General features: G+C 55.4%; 1 protein-coding gene and 1 non-coding gene across 5 annotated transcripts; both read right to left on the bottom strand.

Annotated features, from left to right (window-relative positions):
* Positions 1–764: 764 nt before the first annotated feature.
* Positions 765–26,132, bottom strand: BCAP31 (B cell receptor associated protein 31). 4 transcript variants are annotated; one of them, XM_060087507.1, is made up of 8 exons: positions 26,031–26,132; positions 24,930–25,064; positions 23,372–23,472; positions 18,892–19,039; positions 4,261–4,396; positions 3,265–3,385; positions 2,374–2,474; positions 765–1,185 (listed from the first exon to the last, which is right to left on the bottom strand). In XM_060087507.1, exons 2-8 carry the CDS (start codon positions 25,019–25,021, stop codon positions 1,147–1,149), a joined length of 738 nt encoding a protein of 245 aa, XP_059943490.1. In that variant the 5' UTR covers positions 25,022–25,064; positions 26,031–26,132; the 3' UTR covers positions 765–1,146. The 4 variants fall into 4 exon arrangements, with proteins under 4 accessions (XP_059943490.1, XP_059943492.1, XP_059943489.1 ...); XM_060087509.1 differs by lacking the exon at positions 26,031–26,132 and adding an exon at positions 25,651–25,779; XM_060087506.1 differs by lacking the exon at positions 26,031–26,132 and adding an exon at positions 25,575–25,778.
* LOC132482769 (U6 spliceosomal RNA) lies at positions 20,437–20,539 on the bottom strand. The gene has a single exon (XR_009530946.1). It is a non-coding gene; the product is annotated as a U6 spliceosomal RNA (small nuclear RNA).
* Positions 26,133–26,387: the final 255 nt, after the last annotated feature.

Genomic DNA, 26,387 nt, shown 5'->3' with positions numbered 1-26,387 from the left:
AGAAAACACCTCCGACCTTACCCCAATTCCCCTCGCCCAGCCCTCAGGGCCAGCGGAGGATGAGCACTAGGGCCTGCCCAATGGCGGCCACCTGCCAAAGCCAGCCCAGGGGGCCGCCAAGGGGAAGCCCGCTGCCAGAGCAGGCTGTCCGATCAGGGCGGTGCACCAACATGTTCATGGGCCGCAGGTGTCAGAGGAGCACTTTACCCGCCCGGAGGCCCTCCCCACTGCCTTGCTCTGCCCTGGTCGCAGGTCACTGCCAAGGGCAAGTCTCCTCTCTCGCCAGCATTAGTCAGAGGTCATCCTGCAAACCTTTGGGAGGGGGTGGGGCAGGGAGTGACTGGTGGCACTCTGCCATGCTCTATCTGTCCTAAATGTGATGAACAGGACCCAGAGGAGGCAGGTGAGTCTGCCACCCGGAAGCCCCAGCGGTTTACCTTGCCTCCCAAGCTTCCCCGGGCCCAGCAGCCAACCCCCAGGAAGACGGACAGGACGGACACGCTCCACGTGGCCATAAAGCAGGGCCTGGCCTGGGGAGCAGGAGGCAGAGGGGCAGAGAGGGCAAGTGTGAGCCTGCGCCCAGCCTGGGATGAGGGAGCCTTTAGGGGTTTGAACAAATGGAGACAAAATGTCTGGAAGGCCTCCAGGGCAAAGACTGGAGCGGGGGTCTCTGTCCACACTGCCTGCCGCCACCTTCCCAGCCACTCCAGGGAGAGGGATCAGAGCAGGTCTCCCTGCGGCCTCAGTTATACGCAGGCACCACGGACACAACACAACAACGTTTATTTTGCCCCAAGAGAAACCCTAGTCTTCCTGCTCCACCTGCCCTCCTGCAGGACCAGAGAAAAGGGGCCTTGGAGCCCAGAGCATCAACACGCAACATGAAGGGGCTTAACCAGCGGGAAGCAAAACCTGCCACAGCCTTACTCATCCTGGGTGGGAACTGAGTCCCCTACAGAATGCTGGGAGAGCGTGGAACTGGGAGAGCATGGAACTGGGAGAGCGTGGAACTGGGAGAGCGTGGAACTAGGAGAGCGTGGAACTGCAAGCGGCGTGAGGGAACAGAAGCGGAAGGGAGCGAGCCGAAGTACCGAGGGAGGCCGGGCTCTCGGGAAGCAGCCAGCCACGGGCGGGGAGCAGGGGCCCTCACTCCTCCTTCTTGTCCTTGGGGCCATCTACCTCCGCCTGCAAAGGGGACAGAAATTGCAAAGCAGTGGGTTGGCAGGCACACTCCTCCCCTTCGCATTCCAGCCCCTCCACCCCAGAGGCCCGGTGGGGTGCCCCTTTCCCCAGATGCCAGGCGGTCAGATGAGCAAGGGACCCCCCACCAGTAGCACCTCACAGTCTGCCAGGGTGGGAGTGGCCCCACTCCACAAGGGCTGTAACCCTAACTCCAGCCGGGCAGGGGCGTGGGGCGAGGGGGCGAGGGGAGACAAGCCTCTGCTGTCGCTCTTTTCTCAGAGCCCCAACCCCGCAGCACCACCTTCTCCGGGGCCTCACTCACACCCACCCTCGTGCCCACGGCAGCCTCCAAACTTGAGTCCCTTCCAAGTCCCAATTCAGGCTCTTCCCAACTCTGCACACCTTCCACCGGTCCTGCCAGTGAGCCCGCCCTGCACTGAAGCTGTTGGTCCCCCTTTGGGGGCTGGGCCCTCCTTCTCCACCTTCCACGGTGCCCAAACTCAGGCCGCCAAGCACTGAATCAAATCATCAGAACTTAGGGGTGTTTACCTAGCCCTCATGCCCAATTTCCAGGCCACCTGAGCTTCCAGACACAGGTAGCCTGGGGACTCAGACGAGGCCTGCGGGCGGAGGTGGTAGCAGTGACTCGGACCTACTGGGTGGGGGCTGGCTGTGATGTCTCCAGCTCTCGGCCTCACATCACCCCGCAGCCCCTACAGAAGGAAGGCCAGCAGCCAGCAGTGGAATTTCCCCTGCACATCTCTGGCCGGTACTTGATGCGGCCCTTCAGTAAACCTGGATGAGAGTCAGGGGCCCCACACCATGGACCAGGGGTACACGTAAGGGAAGGAGCTCTTCTCAAGGGCACCGATGCTGGGCACGAGGCTGGGCAGGCCCACAGTGCAGAGGGCTGACCTGACTGCCAAAGGCGACCTTAGTTAAGTGGCTGCCATCTGCCAGGCCACACCCCTCCTGCTCCAGAAGTGGTTCCGGCTGTTGGGCCCACGCTGGCCCCAGACTCAGCAGCAACAAAGGAAAAAAGGGGGACTGGAAGAGAAAGCAGCCAGCTTGCTGCCGAGGCCTCTCGAAGGGGACACGTTGGCCCTGAGGCTAAGGCAGTGGGAGGCCTGCTCTGCGCCTGCGCGGGGTGGGGGGGGCTCGGTTCCAACAGAGCAAGCTGAGCATGCTGACCTGCAACTTCGCGTGCTCCTCCAACAGGCGGTCATACTCCTTGGTCAGGCCCTCAGACTGCTTCCGCATGGCCAGAGCCTCATTTTCAGCTTTTTCCAGTTCTGGGGATGATGCAAGTGGTGAAGGAAGGAAAATTAAAAGATGAGGATTAGGGAGAAAAACGCCATTTGCTGTAGACAGCAGATGCAGCTGCCCCAAATCTGTCCCCAGTGAGGATGTCTGGGAGACCACTCCTCTCAAAAAGCTCCTCTGCCAGCTGCCTTGAAAGCCTCCAAAAGTGGGGAAGGGCTGGCCAACAAAGTTGGGACAAGTAGGAGAACACCAAGGATCGCCCCCCAGCCCCTTTAATGGAGGGACCCTGCATGGCTCTCAGCAGGGGTGACCGCAGGGAGGCTGACAGCATGGGACAAACATTTTGAAAAGGTTGGGGGTGAGAGCAGGAGGCAGGCAGCAGAACCCCAGCCTCAAAGCTGAGAATGAGAGGTGTGTCGAGAGAGACCTTCAGGAAGGGAGCAGATGGGAACATCTCAAGCAGCTCTGATGCAGCCTTTCCTTCCCCACCCATCAGGCTGCTGGTGACAAGGCACAGAGCGCCACTCCCCATGCCTGGCACTGGATGAGATGCTCTGGAGTTAGCCCATGGACCTCTGGGGTTCCTGGGCCCTCCTTGGTGGGACCCTGAGTGCACTGCTAAACCACTAAGCCCCACTGGCTGGGGCCGAGCCCGGCTGTGTTTGGGCTGGACGAGCAGGGAGCCATTTGTTTGTTTTCACGCAGCTCCTGAGCCTGCGTGTGCGTTTGTTATTAATACTTTGGCAAGAGAGGTGTGGCAGCCACCAGCAGAGGCTCCCGAGTTCTGGGGGCCGCGGGCAACCCGACGACAGTGCTCACTTTGCTTGTTGACAGCCAGCTCGTCCTTCAGCCTCTGCAGATCAGCCTTCAGGCTCCTCTTCTCTTCCTCCACCTTCTCTTCAGCGTCCCCGCCATCCAACCTGACTCCACCGGCAGCTTCCTAGGAACAGTGCCAAGGGCCTGGGTTACTCAGGAGGGAGGAGGGAGGAGGGAGGGAGGGAAGGAGTCCAGCTCCGTCCTCCCCACTGAGCTGTGATTCCTCAAGCTGCCCTGGGCACTTGCCCCTTCGGAAATGTCAGCACAGAACTGGGCCACTGCTTGTTCCCAGCCACCAGGCAAAGCCCGGGCCAGCAGGGCCACCTGCTACAGCTCCCAGGGCACACGCCCTGCCTGCCCTGGCCCCCAGCCCTGCCTCCTTTCTCGGCAGCTCCTCCAAGTTGACCAGTCCATCCAACGACTCCATTTGCTGTCATCTGGGGATTGCTGCCAGTGACCCCTAACTGACCAATGCCATCGTTTCCTCTCTCCAAGCTCCACAGCTCACTCCAGCTGAGGAGCCCCCAGCTCACCCCTGCCCGTCCAACTCTATCCTGCCTATGAATCCAAGTCCATCCGTCTCCTTCCCAGCTTGGCTCACACCTCACCCCCTCTGACAAGCCTTCTAGGACTGCCCCGCCTCGTCCCCAGATGATAGCAATCCTCAGGGGACCAAGATTGGTCCTATCCTATCTTGTGTTCTTCTGTGCTAACTTGCCCAATGTTCACAGCACAGGGCTCGGCTCCTTAGGGAGTCAGTTTATCAGGGAAGTCTGGCCTGGATGCACAGCAGGTAGAGGCAAGAGAGCAGCAAGGGCGCTCCCCTTCCCATCGCATCCCCCAGACCCCTCCAGTACCCACCCCCTTCGTCCCTCCACCCAGCTCCTCCGCTTTTCACACAACAGCAGTGTCGCACGTTTCCCAGCCTGATAGGCTAACGGCAGCTGCTGTGGCCCATAAAGAATGTCACATGGCGGGGGTCGGGAAGGCCGAACTCACCTTCTTTAGCTGCTCATTCTCTTCCATGTACTTCTTGGCCGCTTCACTAGCGCTCTCTGCCTGCTTTTTAAAGGCTTCATTGGAGGCCAGCAGCGTGGCCTGCTGGGAGATAAGAGTCACCAGGCGTCTAAGCAGGCTGTAATTGTTTACAAAAAGAAGGGAGAAGTGAGCAAAAGAAGGAGGGAAAGATGGCTAGCATGAACTTCTTTTTGTTTGCTCCCACCCCACACCTGCCTACAGCCTAGACCTGTCCTTCTGGATTGCCAGGGAGGCAAAGCAAAACACACCGGCAACGTGAGGGGAAAGACGGAGGCAGGAGCTGTCCTCTGCCACCAGAATGATTACTAGTGCCCCCAAAAGGCTGCTCACAGCCCTGGGGCTCTCCTCCAGCCCAGAAGGCACAGGAAGCAGGAGCCTGACAGGACACAAGGGGCCACGCCTAGATACAACCTAAAGGCCTAGAACCCGGCACTTTACAGGGCAGGGCCTAGATGTGCCAAAGCAGCCACGCTGCCACTTTCCTTGCTGCAAGGCTGGGCTCGCCTTGATAAACAAGAGCAGCCCAGGACTTCCCTGGTGGTCCAGTGGTTAAGACTCTGTGCTTCCAATGCAGGGGGCGTGGATTTGATCCCTGGTTGGGGAACTAAGATCCCACATGCCATGCAGCAAAACAAAACAAACAAACAAACAAACACACCACACAAGAGCAGCCAGTGCTGCGGGGGCTTCCAAAGGGCCGGCCGAATCCTCCAGCCCACCTTGTGAGACAGTTGCTACTACTGCCCGTTTCACAGAGAGGATATGGAGGCTCAGCATGCTGAAGCAATTGGTCAAGAGCCAGAAACGAAATGTGGCTGGAATCCGCACTCCTGCCTGTCTGACCCCAAGGCCTGAGCTGCCAACCAGTACATGTTCTCGATTTCCAGGGAACCACTAGCCGGGCCAAATGAGAGAGATGGAAACAACTCTTCTTTCCTCACCCCCTTCCCAAATGCAGTCTACAGGCAGCTGCCAGACCACACCTGTTAGAAAACATCACCACCTTGAGGTTTCCCCGGGCGAGGGGGACAGAAAATGAAAAATCAGGGCCCAGGCACACATCTCAGGTTCAGACCAGCCACGAGAGGCAAGCACGTGGCAGCTGAGCACACGCTACTGTTTCCCGACAGCCACCCTGCCCTGAGATGTTAGCTGGCAGGAGAGAGGACGGGAAGACTCAGAGTCGGGGGCGGCGGGGGCACTTCCCACATGCCTGGGATGGGCGTGGCCAGCCACTGCCCCGAGGAGGGTGCAGAATGGGCAGGCCCCAGGGACGAGGGGAGGGGAGGACTTGGCATGTCCAGGGTGTTTCCACAACAAAGTGCTCGCTCAGAGCAGACAAAGCAGCCGAAGCCGCCTGCTCTGAGCCATCTTCTCTGGCCTTTGCAGGGCTCTTGTGGACACCTGCTGCTTATCAGGCCCCTTGTGGACACCTGCTGCTCATCAGGCCCAAGGGGACGAGGGGACTAGGGAGGGATGGGAGAGCAAACAAGGCGCCCAGCTCTCCCTGGCCAGGCCCTGGCAGAGCCCCTGCTGGGAATGAGCCCTGAGGGGGAGCAGCTCGCAGGGGCTGTGAGGCACCCATCACGCTTCCTGGTTTAGGGAGCGGCTCCAGGGGCCCCTGTCAGGACGGGGAGAGCAAGGCTACTGGTTCCTGGCAGGAAGGGAGAGTTTCCAGTGACATGTGCTCTCTAAAATTAGCGACCGAGACCTCGTGGCCCAGGGCTCAGGTTTCCCTGTCTCAGCCGCAACTGCCCACCATCCTGCCCCCCACCGGGCTGAAGCCATGGAGGTGGAGGGAGCTCCCGAGTGCCCCAGGAGCCAGAGAGAAGCAACATGCCTGAGTCACACAGGCAGAGTGGCAGTCACTGGGGGAGCCCAGAAAGAAAGGCAAGTCTGACTAAGCCCCAAGCTCGCAAGCACAGGGCGCTCAGGCAGCTCTGAGCAGATCCTGGTGACGTGGAGGAGGCTGCTCCTCCCAGCCGGAGACTGGGTTGGGGGGGAGGGCACATGTGCCACCTGGCAGACCCAGCCAGCAAAGATGGATGGAGCAGGCAAGCCCAAAGGTGACGCTCCCCCCTCGCCTGCCCCCCTCGATGAGGCTGGGCAGGCCACTGACACGCGGCGGGACTCCAGCAGCACTGTGAGCGACCACAGCTGTCGCCCCAGTTACCCAGGGAAGCCAAGCCCAGGATAGTGGTGGCAGTGAAGACCACAGCAGTACAGCAGGGGCCAAGCTCTCCTCAGTGCCGTCCCAGCCCATCCCCACTTATGGAGAACCAGGGTTGCCAAAAAGAGCCCGGGCAAACACGCGGTACCCAGCGCAAGAGCTGTCCAGGGGGCCTCCCGCCACCTCAACCTGCTCAGCCCCCCACCCGCCCTCAGGGTCTCCCCCTCAGTGCAGGGCAAGAGCCTCCAGGGTAGATGCCCCTCCCCAACCACGTGTCTTTCACACCATCCATCCACGCTATTCACGCTATTCACCCCCAACCCCGTCCTCTCCCTTCCTGTTAGACCTGTTCCTCCAACCCAGCCCCAGACGATTCTGGGTAATTCCTCCCTCCAGGAACCTAGCCCCTCAAGCCTCTGCCTCCCACCAGCCCAAGCCCCTCCCCTCTTTCTCCATTCCTCAACCGACACCAACCTATATATCCTGCCCTGGCCACGCCACCAGCATGATCACCGGTGCCCTAACCACCCAATCCAAGGAGCACCCTGGAGTCCTTGGTGCACCTGCTCTGTAGCACTTGGCACAGCTGACGGGTCACCCCCTTGGAACTCTCCCTTACCCTTGCCTCAAGCAACCCTCACCACCCACCAATCCCACCCCCGGCAGGGATTTATCTCAGCCAGATCCTGACACCCAGCTGCCTACTCACCGGTGGCTCCTGCGTGTCCCTGAGACATGCCCGACTCAGCCCATCCGTGACAGACCAACTCTCCTGCACCGCGCTGTGGTGGACGCCGTCACTGAGCTACCCAAGCTCTTGGGCCTGCACGCCACCTTGGGCCCCAGTCATCCCTGTGGCCTCACTGCTGCTTTCCTGGGTGACTTTAATAGCTCCTAAGCGGCCTCCTCCCTACCCTCCACCATACAGTTTTGTAATCCATGCCCCCAAGGAAAGCCAGTGATCTTTCTCCAAGACAATCTGATCATGTCACTCTGCTTCCATCCCTCTGACGCCCGCCCACTGTTCTGGCTGGCACACAGCCCTCTGCGAGCTGGCTCTTGTCCCCTCACCACCCGCGTGGCCCTCTGCTCTACTAACGCCAAACCACTGGCTGCTCTTGAACACGCCAGTCCTCACTTGCCTCGTCTCCTGTCACTGCACGTCAGCCCACCAGTCTGCAGGGGTGTCTCCCCTTCTCTTTGAGAACTCTCGCTGATGACTCAACACCCAGCTCCAGGGGACTTCCCTGGTGGCGCAATGGTTAAGGATCCACCTGCCAATGCAGGGGACACAGGTTCGAGCCCTGGTCCGGGAAGAGCCCGCATACCGTGGAGCAACTGAGCCTGTGCGCCACAACTACTGAGCCTGTGCTCTAGAGCCCATGAGCCACAACTACTGAGCCCGCGTGCTACAACTACTGAAGCCCACGCGCCTAGAGCCTGTGCTCCACAAGAGAAGCCACCGCAATGAGAAGCCCGCGCACCATAACAAAAAGGAGTGCCCGCTCACTGCAACTAGAGAAAGCCCGCCTGCAACAATGAAGACCCAATGCAGCCAAAAATAAATTAAAAATAAATAAAATTTAAAAATAAAAAAGGGGACATTAAAAAAAATCTGCCTGCCAGTGCAGGGGACGTGGGTTCGATCGCTGGTCCAGGAAGATCCCACGTGCCGCGGAGCAACTAAGCCCGTGCGCCACAACTACTGAAGCCCACGAGCCACAACTACTGAAGCCCGCGCGCCTAGGGCCCGTGCCCTGCAACAAGAGAAGCCACCGCAATAAGAAGCCTGTGCACTGCAACAAAGAGTAGCCCCCCGCTCGCTGCAACTAGAGAAAAGCCCATGTGCGGCAACAATAGACTCAATGCAGCCAAAATAAATAATTTAAAAAAAAAAGACCTAGCTCCATTACCACTCTCCCCTCAAAGCCTCTCCTGAACCTCCCAGGTCCCCCTTCCACATGTTCCCGCAGCAGCCCCTGTGCCCCCTCATCTGGTTGCACAGTTCTTGCTCTCTTCTCCTCCTAATCATCTCCCCGCATCACACTGTCACTTGCTCCTCAACTGGGTGCCCAGCCACAAACGCCTTCAGACCAGGGAATGCACCTTCAATCTCTACCCCCCCCAGCCTGGTCCACTGGGAAGGGACCCTGCAGGTGACTCCCCCCCGTCCCCCATGTGTGTGGTGCCACACCTCAGGCCAGGACAGAATGTGAGTCTGGGGCCCTGGCTCTCCCCGAACTCAGCCTTCCCTAGGCCCAGCCACACAGAGGGGGACACAGGCAGACATGGGCAGGGCTTGCCAGTCAGTTGAGCAACAGGGTGACGAGAAACAGCAGCAGGAAGGCGCCATGTCAGACCCGTGTTGATGAGCCAGCCAGGCTTGTGACTGCAGCGGTAGCTGAATAGGCACTTGGGAAAACACTCATCACCAAAGCTGGGGGCAAAGCCCAGTGCCCCGGCCCAAGTCCAAAGGGCGCCCCTGCAGGGCCCCTGGCTAAGCCAAGAGCAGCATTCCCTAGCACGGCCGACAGGGCCTGCCCTGCCCAGGAGCTGGCCTTCTAGAACTTCTTGGTGCCCCTCACACATTAGGCCCCATGCTCTTGTGCCTGCCCCCGGTTCACCCAAGATCCAGCTCCAACGCTCTCCGAGAGCCTCCACCCTCTCCCAGGCACATCAATGTGCCCTTTTTGTGTCTGTCCCCTCAGTGTTCTGAGCCTCCACCAAGACCCAGGACAGAGCAGGGCAGACGGTGGAAGGTGCTGAGCTTCAGCATCTCCAAATCTCAACAGCCCAGAGACGTCAGCCTAGAGAGAAGGCCGACGGACTGCTGTCCCCACTCCTGCTGGCCATCCTCCACCGAGCTCGGCTTGACTGCCCAAGTACTGTTACGCAGGTAACTATTCCAAGCCAGTTCTGGACAACAGGTGAGAAGCCACAAGCCGAAGGGATTTCCCAAAGGTTCAGGGCTGATAGAGGGTCCAGGGTCTAGGTTAAATGCACCCAGCGAATGAGAGAGAAGTCAGTGCACGAACCATAAGAGAATCCAGATGTGTCCTTGGCAGACAAATGTCATCCCCAAATACCTCAATTCAACTGGGTTTTCTCGGTAAGATGTTTCTGGATGCTGAGTGGGGCTTTCATGCTTTTATAAAAGGTTGAGTAAACAAGGATCGGCAGGAGAAACAGAGCCAACCATATCAAGCTATGGAGACGTGGTTTCACATGTTCTTTACACTGATCCTGTCTCCCTCCTGTGGGCGAACGGGGTGGGCAGACTTGGACTTAACAGGAAGTGGGACGAGAGCAAGGAGGAGGGTCCTCCCAAGTCCCAAAAGGAATATTCTATGCTTGTGGCCCCCCCTTGCCAATCCTGCCCACTAGCATTTACCAGGCATCTCCCAGGTGGCATGCCCTCGGGTCACTCAGCCCTCAGGGCCCCGGCGAGATAGGTGGACAGGCAACTCCCCTCACCCTGCTGCCCTGGGGAAGCGGGAAGCTGGTGTCACAGCGCCACCTGTTGACTCTCCAGGCCGACTACAGCTCTGCCTCTGGCGCCGCTCCACAGGGTGGCAGGTGGACTCCGGGTGAACTCGGCCCAGCTCGCCAGCAAAAAACACTGAGGAGGCGGCGGCGCGGCGGCGTGGGGAGGTGGCCACCGTGGCGAGGAGCCAAAAGCCAGGTGCTGCCCCAGCAAAAATGTCGGACAAAGCAGACTGGTAATAACAGGGTGGAAGCTGCCACAGGAAACTCTCACCCTAGAGTCTGGAGTCATGAAAATAAGGAGGCAGCAGAATGGGAAGAAGGAGAGTTTACTCAGAAAGGTCCAGGGAAAATCTTCCAAGGGCTGCCCCCGTCCATCTCAGGAGTACATCTCAGCACACGTGCTCGGTCTTCCTCTTAACCCTTGAGGTCGGACAAAATGGGAGGGGGCCAGGGTCGAGGAAAGGCCAAGGCCCTGCAGCAACTCCAGCTTAAGCCCAGGTGGTGCCTGTCTACCCTGGGGACAGAAAGGCCAGCTAGAGGGAGCGGGGGCAGGGGGCCCTCTGGAGCTGAAGAGAACCAGCGAACAGGAGCGAGCCTGTCACGTTGCCTTCTTGAGACCAGGGAGCAGAGGGATTCTGTATAAACTGGGGGACAGAGAGCAACCAAAAGAGGCCAAACAACCTAGGCAGATGTTCCAGCGCTAAAATATGCTGGTGGCCCCCTGGCTACTTCGAGGGAATGGGAAGGAGGGAGCTGTCGACCCCCAGATGTGCCCCACGCGGTACTCCAGTCCAAAGGCAACAAGGCAGTGTCTCTAGCAGGCGATGGCGATGTGCTGTGGAAAAAGCCCAGGAAATAGGCCTGGCCCGGGCTGGGGAACCAACAAAGCAAAGAATGAGAGGTGGCACTGGCTATGCCATCCAAATAACAGAGGCCACCAGAGGCCCTTTCAGTTCAAATAAACTAAAATTACGTTAAATGAAAAATCCAGCTCCTCAGTCACACCAGCCCCATTTGTTCACAGCGAGTGTCTCCAGCCTGCAGGCAATTGGTCACACGGCGCTGGGCTGGAGGAGCCAATCACCCTTCCCATCTCCAGCCCTGCTCTCTGCTTCCCCTACCCTCTGCCTTCAGAGGAAGGGGCCCTCCTGGAACATCAGGCTTCCGATGACCTTGGAATCAGGAAGACTGAACCCCTGTAGTTTGGCACCCTGCCCCCAAAGAGGTCATTCACCATTTGCCTTTAGAGTATGAAGAGAATTCTTAGGCCAAAATCCAGTAGCTGAGCAAACAATCCATACTTTAAAAGAAGCCGATGCGTGTCAGATGGTCTTCCGTGGCCTCTTCGTAGCAACTCCCCCTGCATTAACACGGTCCCCCCTTTATCAGAGCCCCCTCCTGGGCCCAGCACCCACAAGACACCAGCACACTAGTAGCTGGGGTGAGTTTGGCTGGGGGAGGGGGGGACTAGAAATCAACGGACTTATCAAAAAGGCTCTTACCCAGTACTGAGCTGTGAAGCACTACTGTATTTGTAGTCTTAGAAAATGATGGCAGGGCTTCCCTGGTGGCGCAGTGGTTAAGAATCCGCCTGCCAATGCAGGGGACACAGGTTCGAGCCCTGGTCCGGGAAGATCCCACAGGCCACGGAGCAATGAAGCCCGTGCGCCACAACTACTGAGCCTGCGCTCTAGAGCCCGCGAGCCACAACTACTGAAGCCCGCGCGCCTAGAGCCCGTGCTCCGCAACAAGAGAAGCCGCCGCAATGAGAAGCCCGCACACCGCAACGAAGAGTAGCCCCGGCTCGATGCAACTAGAGAAAGCCCGCGTGCAGCAACGAAGACCCAACGCAGCCAAAAATAAATAAATTAATTAATTTTAGAAAAAAAGAAAGAAAATGATGGCAGCTGATGGATGGACCCTTGGATTAAGAGGAAATAAAGGTCAAATATCCCTTTACCTGGCCTTCTAAGGTCAGTCCTCCACTTAGATCACTTTATCTTTGGGTAGGCCCCAAGCACCAGATTTTAAAAACCCCTTAGGTTCCCTTATCTAGACACGGATTTAAACAAACAGTAAAAAACAAAACCTTCGAAGTAATCTGGGAAACGTGAGCAATCACTACTGAGTTGGTTACTAAGGAGTTACTGTAAGGTTCTTGTAATGAGCAAGATGCTAGCGTGCTTATGATTTTTTAATAAAGTCCCTCTCTTTTCAAAGCGATAATCCAAAATATTATTTTGCCTGTAAACATAATAATTGGGATTGGTTTCAAAATAATCCAGAGAATAATGGGGAAGGGGGCAATCAAACGAGACTGGCCAGGGAGACACTCACTGTTGAAGCTGAGTGACACCACAGGGGGTTGGCTCTTCTATGCTGCCTCCAGTGCTGAGAACCGGATGCCCAGGGCCCTGAGGATTCCTCGGCTTGGCCGCCTCCAACCCTTATTTGGCCTCTCCTTGGGGCAGCCCTCCCCACACCCTCTGCTCTGGCTGCAGTACCTGTTCTCTCTGTCCTTCTGTCCCACTCTGCTCTCCCGCCCCCACTCTCCCCACCCTGTGCCCAGCCTGGAATGTTAAGACCCCTGAAGGCCAACACCAGCTTTCTCTTCAACTCCCTACCTAGGCCCAGCACAGCCTACCACACGAGTGGGAAAAATCCCACAAAACTCTCTCACTACTTGGGGTGATACCGGTAACAACTACCGTTTATTAAGCACTCCCCACGTGCCAGGCATGATGCTGAGAACATAACCCAAGTCACCTCCACCCTCACACCAAGTGTTCGAAAGAGGCATCCTCAACCCCTGCGCAACAGGTAAGGAAAAAGGCTCCGGAGAGTGAAGTGACTTACCCGGGATCACACAGCTAGACAGTAACAGACCCAGAATCCAAACCCAGCCAATTCCAAAGTCCACTCTCACTACACCCATCTGTCTCTCAGGACCACCATGGGCTGTTATACCCCCTTGGCAAGGGAAGAAAGCGCCCCGTGGCCACTGCAGGCGGCAGAGCCCAGGCTGGACGTTCATCCCCGCCTGCTGGGCCCACATGGCCTCCGTGGACACGGTGGCTCTGGCTTGTCTCGCCACTGACACAAGCCCCAGCAGCCGCCTGGGCACCAACTATCTGCAGAGCTGAACACCGGCAGCAAGCAGGGCTGACCCAAGAGCAAAGAAAGCAGAGCAGAACGTCCCGCTCACCCCAGAGGGTCTGGATGGATTCTGCCCCACCAGCAGTTTAAAGGGCACGATCACCTTCCAAGAGACAACCCAGCCCCCAAGTCACTGGCCGTTAAGCAGAGAACTTTGTAGCAAAGCACGGGCAGCTCCATCTGGACTGACTGTAGTGACACAACCCAGCCCCAGAGAGGTAGGCAGAAAACAAGAGGTAACTGTGGACCAAGTTCAGGTCACTACAGATCGAGGGGCCTCACACACAAGGGTGGACCTTCCTGGGTCTGGATGACGACCACTACTTGGGTCCTGACCAGTAACATTTTAGCAAAGGCGGAGAAAACAGAGCACTGCTCTCAGAACATGCAAAACTCAGCCCAGCAAGAGCTGCTGTGCAGCCACACCTGTAGCTCCAGAGGGATGCCGACCAGAGGTGGTCCCAGAGCAGGGAAGTAGGCACTAAGGCAACGGATGAGCAAGAGCATGCGAGACAGAGCCCGTGCTGCCCAGGTCCACACTAAATGGTGCCCTGCACCACACCCATCACAGACCAGAGGCCCGCTACACAGTGCTGGGACCAACGGCATCCACATCCACATCCTCGGGGCGCCCAGACATGTGTGTCTTCACGAGCACCACCCCCACCCCCCGGCATTCCTGCTGTCAGAGCTCAGGAGACCTGAAGAGCTGGGCATCCAACCTAAAACACTCGACACAGCAGTTCGATGAGTTCAACCTGGACATGGGCCTGAAGCTGTCCCTGTCTGCCCAGGACACTCCATTCAGTCCCTAAGGTGAAAGTGGCACAGAGCCAACCAGACTAAAGGAGGTGAGCCCAGGTCCCCATGCTGCCCCTCACACGCTGCTGGGGCCCTTGGAGGACAGCTCTGTAGGCCAGCCCACAGCACAGCACGGGCCTTGCATGGCAGAATCAGGAGGGAAGGCCCAAATAAGCATGAAGAGGAGGTCTTGGCTAGACCGGCAGGCAAGAGTTGGGGGGTTCCAGGCAGAGGCCACAGAAATACTCAGGGAAGGGGACCCACGAGGCTGGTTCACAACATGGGGAGGCCGAAGAAGAGACTACAGAGGGCTGTAGGATGTAGGTTTCAAGCCTTGATGCCAAAGGTGCTCTGAAGGCACTGGAAGCAGGGGGTGGTGGAGTCGGTTTTACATGCCAGAAAGGTCACTTGGCTGGGGCAGGGTGGACAGGCTGGGAGACCAAAGCCAGCAGCAGGAAGCCTACTTGGGATGATGCAGCCCCACTGTGGCAGCACTTCCCCGGGTAACGAGGAAGAGAGGCTCAGGAGGTGAGATCTCTGGCTGTGGAGTGGGGACAGAGTTTCAGTTTTGAAGATGAAGAGTTCTGGAGGCTGCCTGTACAACAGTGCACACGGGCCCAACACTACCGAGCCTTACACTTAAAAATGGTTCACATGGCCAGTTTGATGTTAATGCATTTTACCGCAATTAAAAAAAAAACACAGGAGCAAGGGATCACATGGGACAAAAAAAAAGAGGCAGAGCATCCCCAGGCTTCTGAGTAGAGACAGCTGTTCTCAGACTTTGGGGCCCAGCCCATAGAGAAAGGAGCGTGAGGACCTGGGAAGGTAGCAAGCTGCCCCACGTCAGAGCAACCACGAAGCAGATACAAGACAAAAGCCCAGACCCTGCCCCCCTGCCCCCTGCCAGCAGACTGTTGCAGGGAAATGCAGACTTGTTTAAGGACGTGATGCGTCCTTTAAGCCTGGGGCCCCGGTTTTCAATTACGAGGGCTGCTCAAGGCTCCCCCCAGGTGTTTTTTTGGCCGCCCCACACAGCCTGTGGGATCTTAGTTCCCCAATCAGTGATTGAACCCGGGCCCTCAACAGCGAAAGCGCAGAGTCCTAACCACTGGACAGCTAGGGAATTCTCCCCCAACGTGCTCTTGACCCCAGCCCCATGAGGAACCAACGCCACCCCCAGCCTCTCTTCTGAGCATTGCTCTCTCTCTCTGTGGTCCCCTCACCCACTAACCTGCTGTCTCTTCCCCAGTCTTGCCTCTCCCTGCATCTGCTTTCATTCCCCTCCATCACTTCCAGGCAGTGGCCAGCACCTCCGAGTTGCCCATTCCTCGACCCCTCGGTGAAGTCATCCCCCTCCTCTCCCCCGGCTTCCTCGTTCCTTCCAGCAGGCCTCACCGGCTCCCTTCCTTCCACGCGGGTGGGTGTGCAGCCTTCCTCTGGGTTCTGCCACAGCTGCCACTCTGTGGGCGCCCACAGGAGAACCACCACCACCTCAACCTCAGAGGCTTGGCATCCCCACTAGTTCCTCCCCTTTCTTCCACCAGCACCTCTGAAACCTGGTTCAGGCCACCAGCATCTCTCAGTTCAGCGACCTCTGACTTGGTCCCCCTGCTTGCAGGCTCTCCTGCTCTACTCCATCCCAGGCGCCAAGTATGAACACGTAACTCTGACCACGGCGCAGCACCACTGGAAAAACTCAGTGCTCTGCCACACAGAGATCAGGTACAAACTCTGAAACTGGCATTCAAAACCCTCCACCCTGTCTCTGGCCACTCCTGACCCATCCACCCTGATCCACGTGCTCTTTCCCAAACAGCCTACGGGGGTTCAGGGACTGAGCCAGTACCTGCAAGTGAGACTTGCACAAATACGGATGAGAAAGAGACAGACAGTAAGGGGGCAGAGACACTTTGAAGAGTACCAGGCAGTCCAGCTGAGAGGCACACAAAGTGACAATTGAGAGGGGTTTTCCCTGTTTATGATATCAGAAAAATGGGGAGATCGGTCTGATGTTCACCAGTGGGGAATTGGTAGACACCTAAGAATGCTGGCAACAGATGGGTTGTCCTAGAACAATGTTAATGACAAACTCAGTGGAAGACCCATGTTCCCACGTGGTAGTTACAACCTGACCCTGTTTTGAAGAAGCATGTGGCTGCTGAGGTCCCATCACTTTAAGTCTGAATTCTCAGCTCTGCTGATGACTAGTTCTGGGAACTGGGGTCTCTGAACCTCAGTTGTTTCCTTGCAGAGCTACTATAAAAATTAATGTGTGCTTGGCACACTGAACACTTAACAAGTGGTAGCTGCTATTAGGCATAAAAAAGTCTAGAAAAATATTTAACAAACGTTATGTGTCAACAGTGGTTATGATAGCATTTTAGAGGATGTATTTTCTTATTTGTTTATTTAAAGCCTCAACTTCCTCCAAAGGTTTTATACTAACATTACTTAATAATCTTCAGATGTACAAATGGAACTAAGAGATTAAAGTCGTTGGACTCCTAAAACTTAGACTAATAAGGCTGATGTACAGATCGTGTACTTGATCCAGGCACCTTCCTACCAAAATCCAGGGGAAAAAAGCAGCCCACTATCCAGTCTACGGTCAGAGGCAGGCTATACACCAACAATCTGGCACTAATTGCTCACTCTAATGCAAACTAGCTGGCATCTGAACAGAGGGTCGGAACTAGGCGTGAGCTCGGGCTGGCCACTTACAACCTGTGCAACTCAGGCTGCTCCATCTCTCTTGGGCTGCCCTTTTCCATTTATAAAGGCCCACTGAATTATGAAGGATTATTAAAGTCCTTACTGACTTCAAGCAGAACCAGAACCCAAACACCTCACACGCACACAGGCGAGGCCACCAGGCCATCCAGTCTTCAAGATAAGCTTTTGGGTTTTTTTCTTTCTTTTTTTTTTTTTTTTGGCCATGCTGCACAGCTTGTGGGAATCTTAGTTCCCTGATCAGGGATTGAACCCAGGCCCTCGGCAGTGAAAGCGCAGAGTCCTAACCACTGGACAGCCAGAGAATTCACAGGTAATCTTTTTTTCTTGGATGGTTAATGTAATGCAAATAGAGAAGTTCCTCAAGGGCCACAGCCGCCATACAGGATCTGACCCCTAGACTAGGGAGGAGTATATCATCTCAGAAAATTCTAGAAACAATTAAACAGCTCATTTGTGGGCAACCGATGAATCCACACTGATCCTTGGGGTCACCGTTTCCTTTTCTAAGAAGTCACACAAGACCAACCTCACGTCCTTTTTTTGATCAGCTACCGGCCAGGGACACGGGAGGGTATGGCAGGCACAGCAAGCTAAGATGGACGGGCAACAGATGTATGGCTGCTGGAACAACCAGGCCCAAGAAGTTACTATGTCCGACATGTTTTAAAGGGAATTTGATGAAGCCTTCCTTACACGCCTGTCAAATGGAGAGGTCAGAGCGAAGTGAGGGAGGCAGCTGACACGACAGAGCACAGAGCGGGATTGCGAGGGAGCACAGGACCTGTGGGCCAAATCTCACTCTCCTCTCTCAGCCTCCACGCGTCCCCTCGGGAACAGCGGAGTTATGAGGACTGCTCTTCTTTGAATTCACCTGTTTGGGTTAGGAGACTGCCAACTGCTCTGTACCCTGACGGTGGTGGTGTTATTCTACTCTGCATTTGTCAAACACTCACAGAACCAGATGCCGATTTGTGCTATATGTCAATTTTTTAAAGTCAACTGCAGGAATTAAGCTGGAACACCTCGCTTCACAGTGTCGCAGAGAGGACAGAGCTGAGCACACACTCTGTCTGGTACACCTGGCTACCCACTGTCCCCTGGCCTGGTCAGATAATACCTGCCCTGGAGATCTCCTTCTGGAAGAGATCACAAAAGCAGAGCAGTCAGGAGAGTCTCAGTCCACAAGATCATACTTCTTTTTTGAAGTTTCCTGAAACCCTAAAACCCTAAGGTATGTGTCCAACTCCTCCCAGCCTCCTCAGTTCCTGACTCTCAGAAGTTGGAAGACAGCAGCCTTGCAGATCACTCCTGTGATCAAATGTATCCCCCTAAAAAGCCCTTTCCAGCTCCACCACCCGCCACTTTCCAAGTTTGACCCAGAGAGGCCAGGCTCAGCTGAGCAACTGACTTCTTTTTTTTCTGAAAAACTGAAACCCAGACAGTCATTCCAATGCCCAAGAATCCATACACTCACCCTACTTCTCAGTAACCTCACTGTAGGCTCTTCCCAATAACTCCAGAAGCCCTTGGCCCCCAGGCTCCAATAGGTCTCAAGCTCCTGTGACAGACAGGTCTACATCTGGGAAGGCCCTAGGGACAGGGTCGGTCTCAGCCCCTTCGTGCCATTTCTGCCCACTCTTCTCAGGACAGGACCCCATACACAAAAAGCCCCTGTTCAACTGGTCCCTTTTTTTTTTTTTTGCGGTACACGGGCCTCTTGCCATTGTGGCCTCTCCCGTAGCAGAGCACAGGCTCCAGACACACAGGCTCAGCGGCCATGGCTCACGGGCCCAGCCGCTCCGCGGCATGTGGGATCTTCCCGGACCGGGGCACGAACCCATGTCCCCTGCATCGGCAGGCGGACTCTCAACCACTGCGCCACCAGGGAAGCCCTCAACTGGTCCCTTTTAAGCTGGGCTCCAAAGAGCCTCTCCCAGAGGAGGGTAACGCCTGTCATTTACTTCACTGTGTACAGAAATCGACCTGGTGATAAGACATTTGTCCTAAAAGAACGTGTTGCAGGTTACGGCAGAGCCAGAACGTGGTCTTCTGACCTTCTAGTCAGCCCTCTCCCACCCTCCATGCTGCTTCCGGAGGTCAGGAGAAAAATCAGAGGCTTCTGGGGAAACTGTGTGGTTCCCCTAACACAGAAAGGGCCTCCAGTTCAAGGCCACAGACTGAGGAGGCAAAGTTATGGGCTAGCCCACAGGTCCCTTCACAGTCCCTCACCCCTCCCCACTCACAAGGACAGCAGCAAGGAAAAGCCAGCAATGTAGAGGTTCCTCTGGGCACGGAAAAGCTTCATGTGGAAGTGTTCCACAGCCCCGGGGTTGTTCTGGAGGTTCACCTTCTCCGTCACGTCATCATACTTTCGAATCTCGCGAACAGCATCTGTGGCGGAGCAGAGAAGAAATACGGGCATTTAGCTCCCGCTCAGACTAGGCTGGCCTGTCCAGGTAAGACAGGCGGCATGAGCTGGGGCAGCCTTGCTTCCCTCAAATCTCTCTCCCCTGCTATCCCCCTTCTATACACACCTTGAGAGATGCCTTGTCAGAAGTGCTGCCCTTGGACCTACTCTCTCCTCCAGCTTTTCTCACGTCACCCCCTGGACCCATTCTACCCAGGCCACGAGCTTGCTCTCCGTGTCAAGATGCTCACCGAATCTGAGATATCGCCAGCAACAGAGGCAGCTCCCCTTTCCCATGGTGCCCCCAATGTTTGGTTCTGTTTATCTCAAACTGGGCTGGCCATGGGCCATCCAACTGATAAGCCGGGGTACTCCTGTTTATGGAAATGCCCGCTAGGGAGGCATGAGCTGCCTAGGAGTCAAGACCTAAAGCATGCCTGCTAAAGATTCAAGGGTTTTCATTTTTAAGCTTTATAACCCATTTTATTATTTAAACTGTTTTATTCTGATTACAAAAGAAATTCACAATCAAAGGTTCAAACACAGCAGAAATGTAGGAGTAAGAATCCCATAACATAATCACCTCCAGCAGGACCTGCTACATGTGGCCAGCTTAGCTAAAAAGCAGTCATTTTCAGTCCCATTACCTGATGTCATTCTCTTTGCAATACACACATCTGAAATTACCCCAATTACAGGTTTATTGTCCACCTCCCCCAAATTAGACTACAAAACGCCATGAGAGCAGAAATCTTTTCTATTACACCCCTAGGGCCTAGCATAGTGCTAGGCGCACAGGGGGCACACAAACACCTGCTGAATGGTGCAGCCTCTGCTCTGGAGAGCTGCTGCTGGCCACACAGCGCTCTGGGTCATCCGTATATTCATATCTATGCGTTTGTGGAATAGAAATGGAACCATCACACAGGGAGGGGGAAGGGTAAGCTGGGACGAAGTGAGAGAGTGGCATGGACATATACACACTACCCAAAGTAAAACAGACAGCTAGTGGGAAGCAGCGGCATAGCACAGGGAGACCAGCTCGGTGCTTTGTGACCACCTAGGGGGGAGGATAGCGGGGGAGTGATAGGGAGGGTGGGAGGGAGACGCAAGAGGCAGGGGATATGGGGATATGTGTACGTATAGCTGATTCACTTTGTTATACAGCAGAAACTAACATAACAATGTAAAGCAATTATACTCCAATAAAGATGTTAAAAAAATAAGAAAAAAAAAAAAAGAACTGGAACCATCCCATACCTACCACTTTTCTCCCTCAACCCTGAAATCTTTTTTCTTGAGGTACACTGATTTGTAACATTATATAAGTTTCATGTGTACAACATTTTATTTGTACTTCTGTATACCCTACAATGTGCTAAAAAACATGGAATGCTTCATGAATCTGTGTGCCATCCTTGTGCAGGGGGCATGCTAATCACCTCTCTCTTTCCAATTTTAGGATATGTGCTGCCAAAGTGAACATGTGAGACATCTTTTTAAGTCAGTACGTAAAGATCTACCTAAAGAGGGCTCTTAATGGACCCCCATGGGAGAGGGTCAAAGTATCACTGTATGGCTATTGTCTGGTTCTTAATTTCTGGTTTGAGACTGCTTGTTTTTTAAGCTGATCTTACATTATAAAAATCTGTCTCCCTTTACTGGTGTTTTTGTGTTACACCTGTACCATGAAGCAAGCCCTCTTTCAACACTGTTAGCAGGGATATAAACCAGGACAACAATGTTTTTTATGGACTGCGTGTTCCTGGCCCCCAAAATTCCTAAGTTGGCATCCTAACCCCCAACCAGATGATATTAGGAAGACGGGCCCTTGGGAAGTGAGCGCGAGGCCCTCATGAATGGGATTAGTGCCCTTATAAAATAGACCCCAGAGAGCTCCCTTGTCCCTTCTTCCATGTGAGGACATGGCAAGAAGACAGCCACCTATGAACCAGGAAGAGAGCCCTCACCAGACACTGAATCTGCCAGCACCTTAATCTTGGACTTGCTGCCTCCAGAACTTTGAGAAATAAATGTCTTTTGTTTAAGCCACTTGGTCTATGGTCTATAGCAGCCCAAACTAAGACATAAAATTTTAAATGTTCATGCCCTTGGGTTTATCCATTCCACCTCTATGAATTTACCCTACAGAAAGATTTACATATATGTGCAATGATATGAGGATGCCTATAAAGAAGGAATTACAGTATAACGATACGATAAAATACTACCCAATCTTTAAGAAGAATGAGACTGCTATAAGGAAAAAAGCCTAAGATACAGTAAGTGAAAAAAGCACAATCCAAAACAGTGTGTACTGTGATCTGAATCCAAGCCAAAACGGTATGTACTAGTTTAATAAAGACGGCAGCATAGAAAATGCCTGTGGAAGCATACCATAAACTTTTAACAATACTTACCTGTGAGACATGGGATTATGGGGAACTTTAACTTTCTAGGTTGAATTTGTGAATTTTTAAAGATGTGTTATTTTTGTGATTTAAACTAACAAAAACCATGTTTTCCTACACTGTGTTCTGCATCCAGAAACCCCAGCACCTCCACCACCTCTGGCTGATGGCAGAGAGCAGACCGGGGATGGGGGCATTGGGCCAAACTAGCCCAAGTCACGCAGCAGAGTGCTGCCCTCTATCTCAGGTCTCCAGCCCAGGGCAGTTGACCCTGGACCCTCATTAAGCCCACTCTCCCAGTGAGATGTGCCCTAGGCCCCTCCCAGTGATGGCTAGGGGCCAGCCAGGCCTGCAGCTTCTAGCTGGTTATGTTATGTCATCAGTATTTGCTACTAGCTAACAACTTATTTAGGTAGGCCTCTCTAGATTATGCTTCTTACCCTTAGGATAGAAAGCAGCCTATCATCATAACAGGATGTCTCTCTAGAACATCCAAGCAGTTCCCTGATGCCCAAAAAAGAAGAATGGCACCTTTGCCAACTACTGCCTTCTGCAAAGGGCCCCCCCGGCCCACTCTGCCATACTAGGAGAGTTCGTGGAGTCTGGTTTGCAGAGGGGCAAGGCCCCAAGTGAACACCCTCAGCACGGTCCCTCCCCACCCCAATTCTTGCCCCCAGCCCACACCCAAAAGCAAAAGCACACACACCCAATTCCAAAACCCTGCAGACTGGCTTCTCCTGCTCAGGGGAAGACACGCATAATCCCTACCTGTTCTGTACTCATAGGCCGCTCAGGGAGAGAACCCTGATTGGAAAGAGCTGCCTCCTGGGGCTTTACCAAGTATTTCAAGAACAGTGAGGTCTGTGTGCAGCTGGCACCCACCCTCCACGGCTGGGAATGGATAGGCTGCACCTCACCTGTTCAGAGGCAGTCCTGCCTGAACCTATCCCATCAGGCCCCGAGACATCAGGAAGGAGACACGCCTAATGCTGCTGCTGGTGGGTGGAGCCCTGCACATTCCCCTGAACTATGGCCCCCTTGGCCTCCCACCCCCTGCCACATTTCTGCTGGGGACTCAGGGAGACAGAAGTGCTCTGAGTCTAAGCAGGCATCGCACCTTGGAGACAGGACCACTGTCTACGGCAGAGGTGAGCCAATACTTTGGAGACCAAGCAGGGGGATGTATTGATCACTTACCGCAGCAAAAGGCACATTTAACAGACAGATGAGAGCTAAACTGATTCCTCTGGTCTCCAAACAATCACGCCACCACCTGGCCTCAGGCCCCACCCCTGTTCATCTTTCAAGCCCCTGCTGGTGTGTACCTCAATGCAGGGTTTATAGAACTTCAGAACTGGAAGGACTTCGAGGAACCTGAAGTCTGACCCAGATCCAGAGAGGTCTGGGATTTGACCCCTAGATATGCTATCAGACCTCTTGCCCCCCGTATACTTCAGGACATGGCAGCTTCTTTCCCAGCTTGGCTCCCTATCTACTTGGTAGCTCAGTCCCCTATTTGAGGCCTGTTTCAGGCACTGAGGGAGAGACTGACACTGCTAAGTGCCCAAGGAGCAGCGCTACTTAGACCAAGGTCGGCATGAGCCAGTTAGCTTCTCTTGGTTTCAGCTCTGGAAGGACGTGAGGAGCTGCCTGAGACATGAGGTCGTCATCACCGGGTACACAGAGGCTGCTGGTCAAAGTGAGGGCCCTGCCAGCAGTCAGCATCACCGTCTTTGTGGATGAAAGGAGCCTCTTCCCCCAAGAGAAAGACAGGCGCACTTCAGTGGTCTGTCTCTGAGAAGCCAAAGCTGTACACTGCTCATGGAACATGGCACAGGGCTTTGCAGCAGAGGGTACGTCAAAGGGTCTAGGTCAGGTAGCTGCCCTCAGCCTAAGCCCACTCACCAATGACCAGCAGCACAAGAATGACAATGAGAACCACAAAGAAGGTGTTGCCATAGCTCACGACCAACTCCACGAGGCGGGACTTGAAAATCTTCTGCCATCTGTGAAGAAAACAAAAAGGCTAAGGCCTGAAGAGAAAGAACGCACGCCTGGGATCCAGGGCCCTGAGAACAGAAAAACAGTTTTGCACTCGTCTCCAACGGCTGAATATCCCATACAGATTCAGCCTCAGCTGCTTGCAATTCTCCAATTTATGACATCCACTCAAGAGTGTTAAAAAGAAAAAAAAAATACGTGTCCGTGTATAGAAATTTCTAGAAAACCAATCTTAAACACTGGTAGGCTCTGGGTAGGGAAATGGGAACCTGACTTTCCCCTCTGTAGCATCAAAATGCTTGCCACGTACACATTTCTTTAAACTGTTTTCCCCCGTGACCAATCGTGGTTCACCTAGACTCCCAGCACCCTACATTACCATGAAGCAGACCCCAGACCTCTCTTCGTTTCCCTCCATAAATACTTCAGGATACAGCTCTATCAGAGAAGAGCCTTCCAAAATACTAATCACGATGCCATCACCAGACCTCAAAAATATCAACAAGAATCTCTCATCATCAGAACTCCAGAGCCAGAACTCCAAAGTCCAACTGAGACAATTATTTTTAGTTGGTTCGTTTGAATCCTGACAAGATTCTGATTCTGCATTTAATTGATAAGTATCTTAAGTCTCTCTTATTCTATAAGCTCCCTCTTCCCTTGCCCTCTTTTCTTTCCCAGTTTACTGTCTGCAGAAACCAGGTTGTTTGTCCTACAAAGCTTCCCAGATTGCAGCTCCAAGGGGGCCTGTGTTCTGCATTTCCTGTGAACTGTACGAGGTGACTCAGATCTCGTTTTTGTCAAGAATATTCCTTAAGCAATGTTGTACACTTTCCATCACATCACAACAGGGCCTACACTTTTTCATTAAAAAAAGAGCTTTAAAAAAATATCCGTAAAAAGACAGCCTTATCTGTAATGTCCCAATTTAAGTGCAAACGTGCTCACATAATAAATGTAATTTAAATTTATTTCAAGTTAACTTTTTACAGGTCCTCTGTTCATTGAAAAGAAACATGGCTCCAACCTTCATAGGCTGAGTAATGCTCATGAGGGCACTACGCAACGCCAGTGAGACTAGTTAAGAGAACAGAAGTCACCGAATCAACGGCAACGTGACCCTGTGATGCAAGTTTTGCAGATCCCACAACGCCATCCCCTGAACGGCAGGGCCCCCGGGGGGTGGCAGGAAGGCATCATTCCCAGAACCATAACTAGGTCTTCTCCCCTCTAGGACATTCTGAGGACCAGAAGGCAGGGCGCACAGGAAAGGAACTCAGCAAGATGTGACAGAGCAGAACTGTGGGGAAGGTTGGCGATAATCAACACAACCCTTGCCACCCCTACCCCAGACAGGTTCTACCTGTTTCCATCTGGCCTCAATACCAGGGCCCACCAACTCTGCAGGCATAAGCTGCGGAGCAACTCTCCCTGGCTCGCCTGTCCGCTCCACGGACCATACCTTTTGGGAGAAATGAAGGGAATGCAGAGAAGCAGCACAACGAAGACCTCTGCGTAGAGGAAGGTGGCGACTGCAGTCCACTGCAGACTCATCGTGCTGCTAGCAGCTTGCCAACGGGGAGATGTGAGCCTGTTCCTGACGGAGCACAGAAAAAACAGGAGTCGTGACAGCTGGGCGGCCCCCGCACCCGACCTCAGAGCCTTCCAAGGCCCGGCTGACACGGGCTCGAGCCCCGGCAGTCGGGGCGCTAACACACCCAGAGCCGCCTTTTCGGACAATTCCTTCCCGGTGGAGTCCGGGAGGCTCCTCACGCCTGCGGAACCGGGGCAGCGTCTGGAACCGGAAACTCGTGTAGCCCGGAGACCGTCCTCGCAGCCCCGCGGGCCCGGGCCCGCCACGCCGAGGGGCGCGCTGCGCCAGACGCTCCCGCCCCCCACACGCCAGCCCCCGTCTCCGTAACGCCCTCGCGCTCTCTCCCGAAGCTGCGGCGCCCCCGTCCCCCGGGGAAGCCAAGCGGCCCTGGAGCCCGCGGCCCTCCCATCGGGGCCCACAGAGAACCAGCGGCCCCTCCCGGGGTAGGAGCGGGGCTCCAAGGTCTCCCGACCACCGCGTCCGCCTCCGAAGGGGCGGAAGTGCTCGGGTTACCTCAGAAAGCCCCGGAGAGCGACTTCTAGAGAACGGGAGTTGGGGCCAAGGGCAAACGCGGGTCTCGACCCCGCACCTCACGGCCCCATCCAGAGAAACTTCTAGAAGACTGTCTCCTCATAAAGCCGGAGGAGCCCCTCCCGGCCGCCCGGGTCGGCCACGGCGTCCACCCCGCTCCAGAGGCACCCCGACGTGGCCCCGACCCGGCACGCCCTCCCAAGCCCCACCCCGGCGGCTCCTCCGGATGGACTTAGCCGTCGCCCCCCGCCCCCGCAGACGGCTCCACCCGCCGCCGCCCAGACCTCCCTCTACCCGGCCCTGCCCTCGCACTCCCGGCACGGCACTGGCCCCGCGCCCCGGGCCTCGCCGCGCTGCCCGCCGCTCCCCCCTCGTCGAAGAGCCGGAGCACCTCGGCGACCCCGGAGCCCGGCCAGGAGCGCGGGCGGGCTCGCTCACCGAGTTCCCCACAGTCAGCCGGCACGCCGCGTCGCCGCCAAACTCTCCCACCTCAACCTCGGCCCCGCCCCTTCCCCGCAGCCGGAACCGGAAACGCCCGCCGGGTCCCGCCCCCGCCCCCAACCGCCGCGAGGCCCCGGAGGCCCCTCCCAAGGCGGTTTTCCGCCCCGCCCCCGAGCCGAGGCTCCGACGCCCAGGACTGGGGAAGAAGCTGCGCCTCGGGCGCACGGGGAGTCGGGGCGAGGCCTTGGCGGGAAGGCGAGGTGCAGCTTCTCTAGCCCGCGCGGTCCTCCCACGTCTCTGTGGTCCGGGGAGGGGGCGGGGCCCAACCGTGGGGCGAGAACGGGGTGGGGCGCC

The sequence above is a fragment of the Mesoplodon densirostris genome, chromosome X (assembly GCF_025265405.1).
Source record: "Mesoplodon densirostris isolate mMesDen1 chromosome X, mMesDen1 primary haplotype, whole genome shotgun sequence".
In the NCBI taxonomy this organism is placed as follows: Eukaryota; Metazoa; Chordata; class Mammalia; order Artiodactyla; family Ziphiidae; genus Mesoplodon; species Mesoplodon densirostris.
Note: the sequence above shows the minus strand (reverse complement) of the source record. Positions and strands in the feature narration are given on the sequence as shown.

What these genes read in the sequence shown, in the direction of transcription:
- BCAP31 (XM_060087507.1), bottom strand. Translation starts at nt 25,021, where the DNA reads ATGAGTCTGCAGTGGACTGCAGTCGCCACCTTCCTCTACGCAGAGGTC. An exon ending in CCCTTCATTTCTCCCAAAAG is followed by an intron (nt 23,473 to 24,929) that starts GTATGGTCCGTG and finishes TTTTCTTCACAG; the next exon opens with ATGGCAGAAGATTTTCAAGT. An exon ending in AGAATGAGCAGCTAAAGAAG is followed by an intron (nt 3,386 to 4,260) that starts GTGAGTTCGGCC and finishes CACTGTTCCTAG; the next exon opens with GAAGCTGCCGGTGGAGTCAG.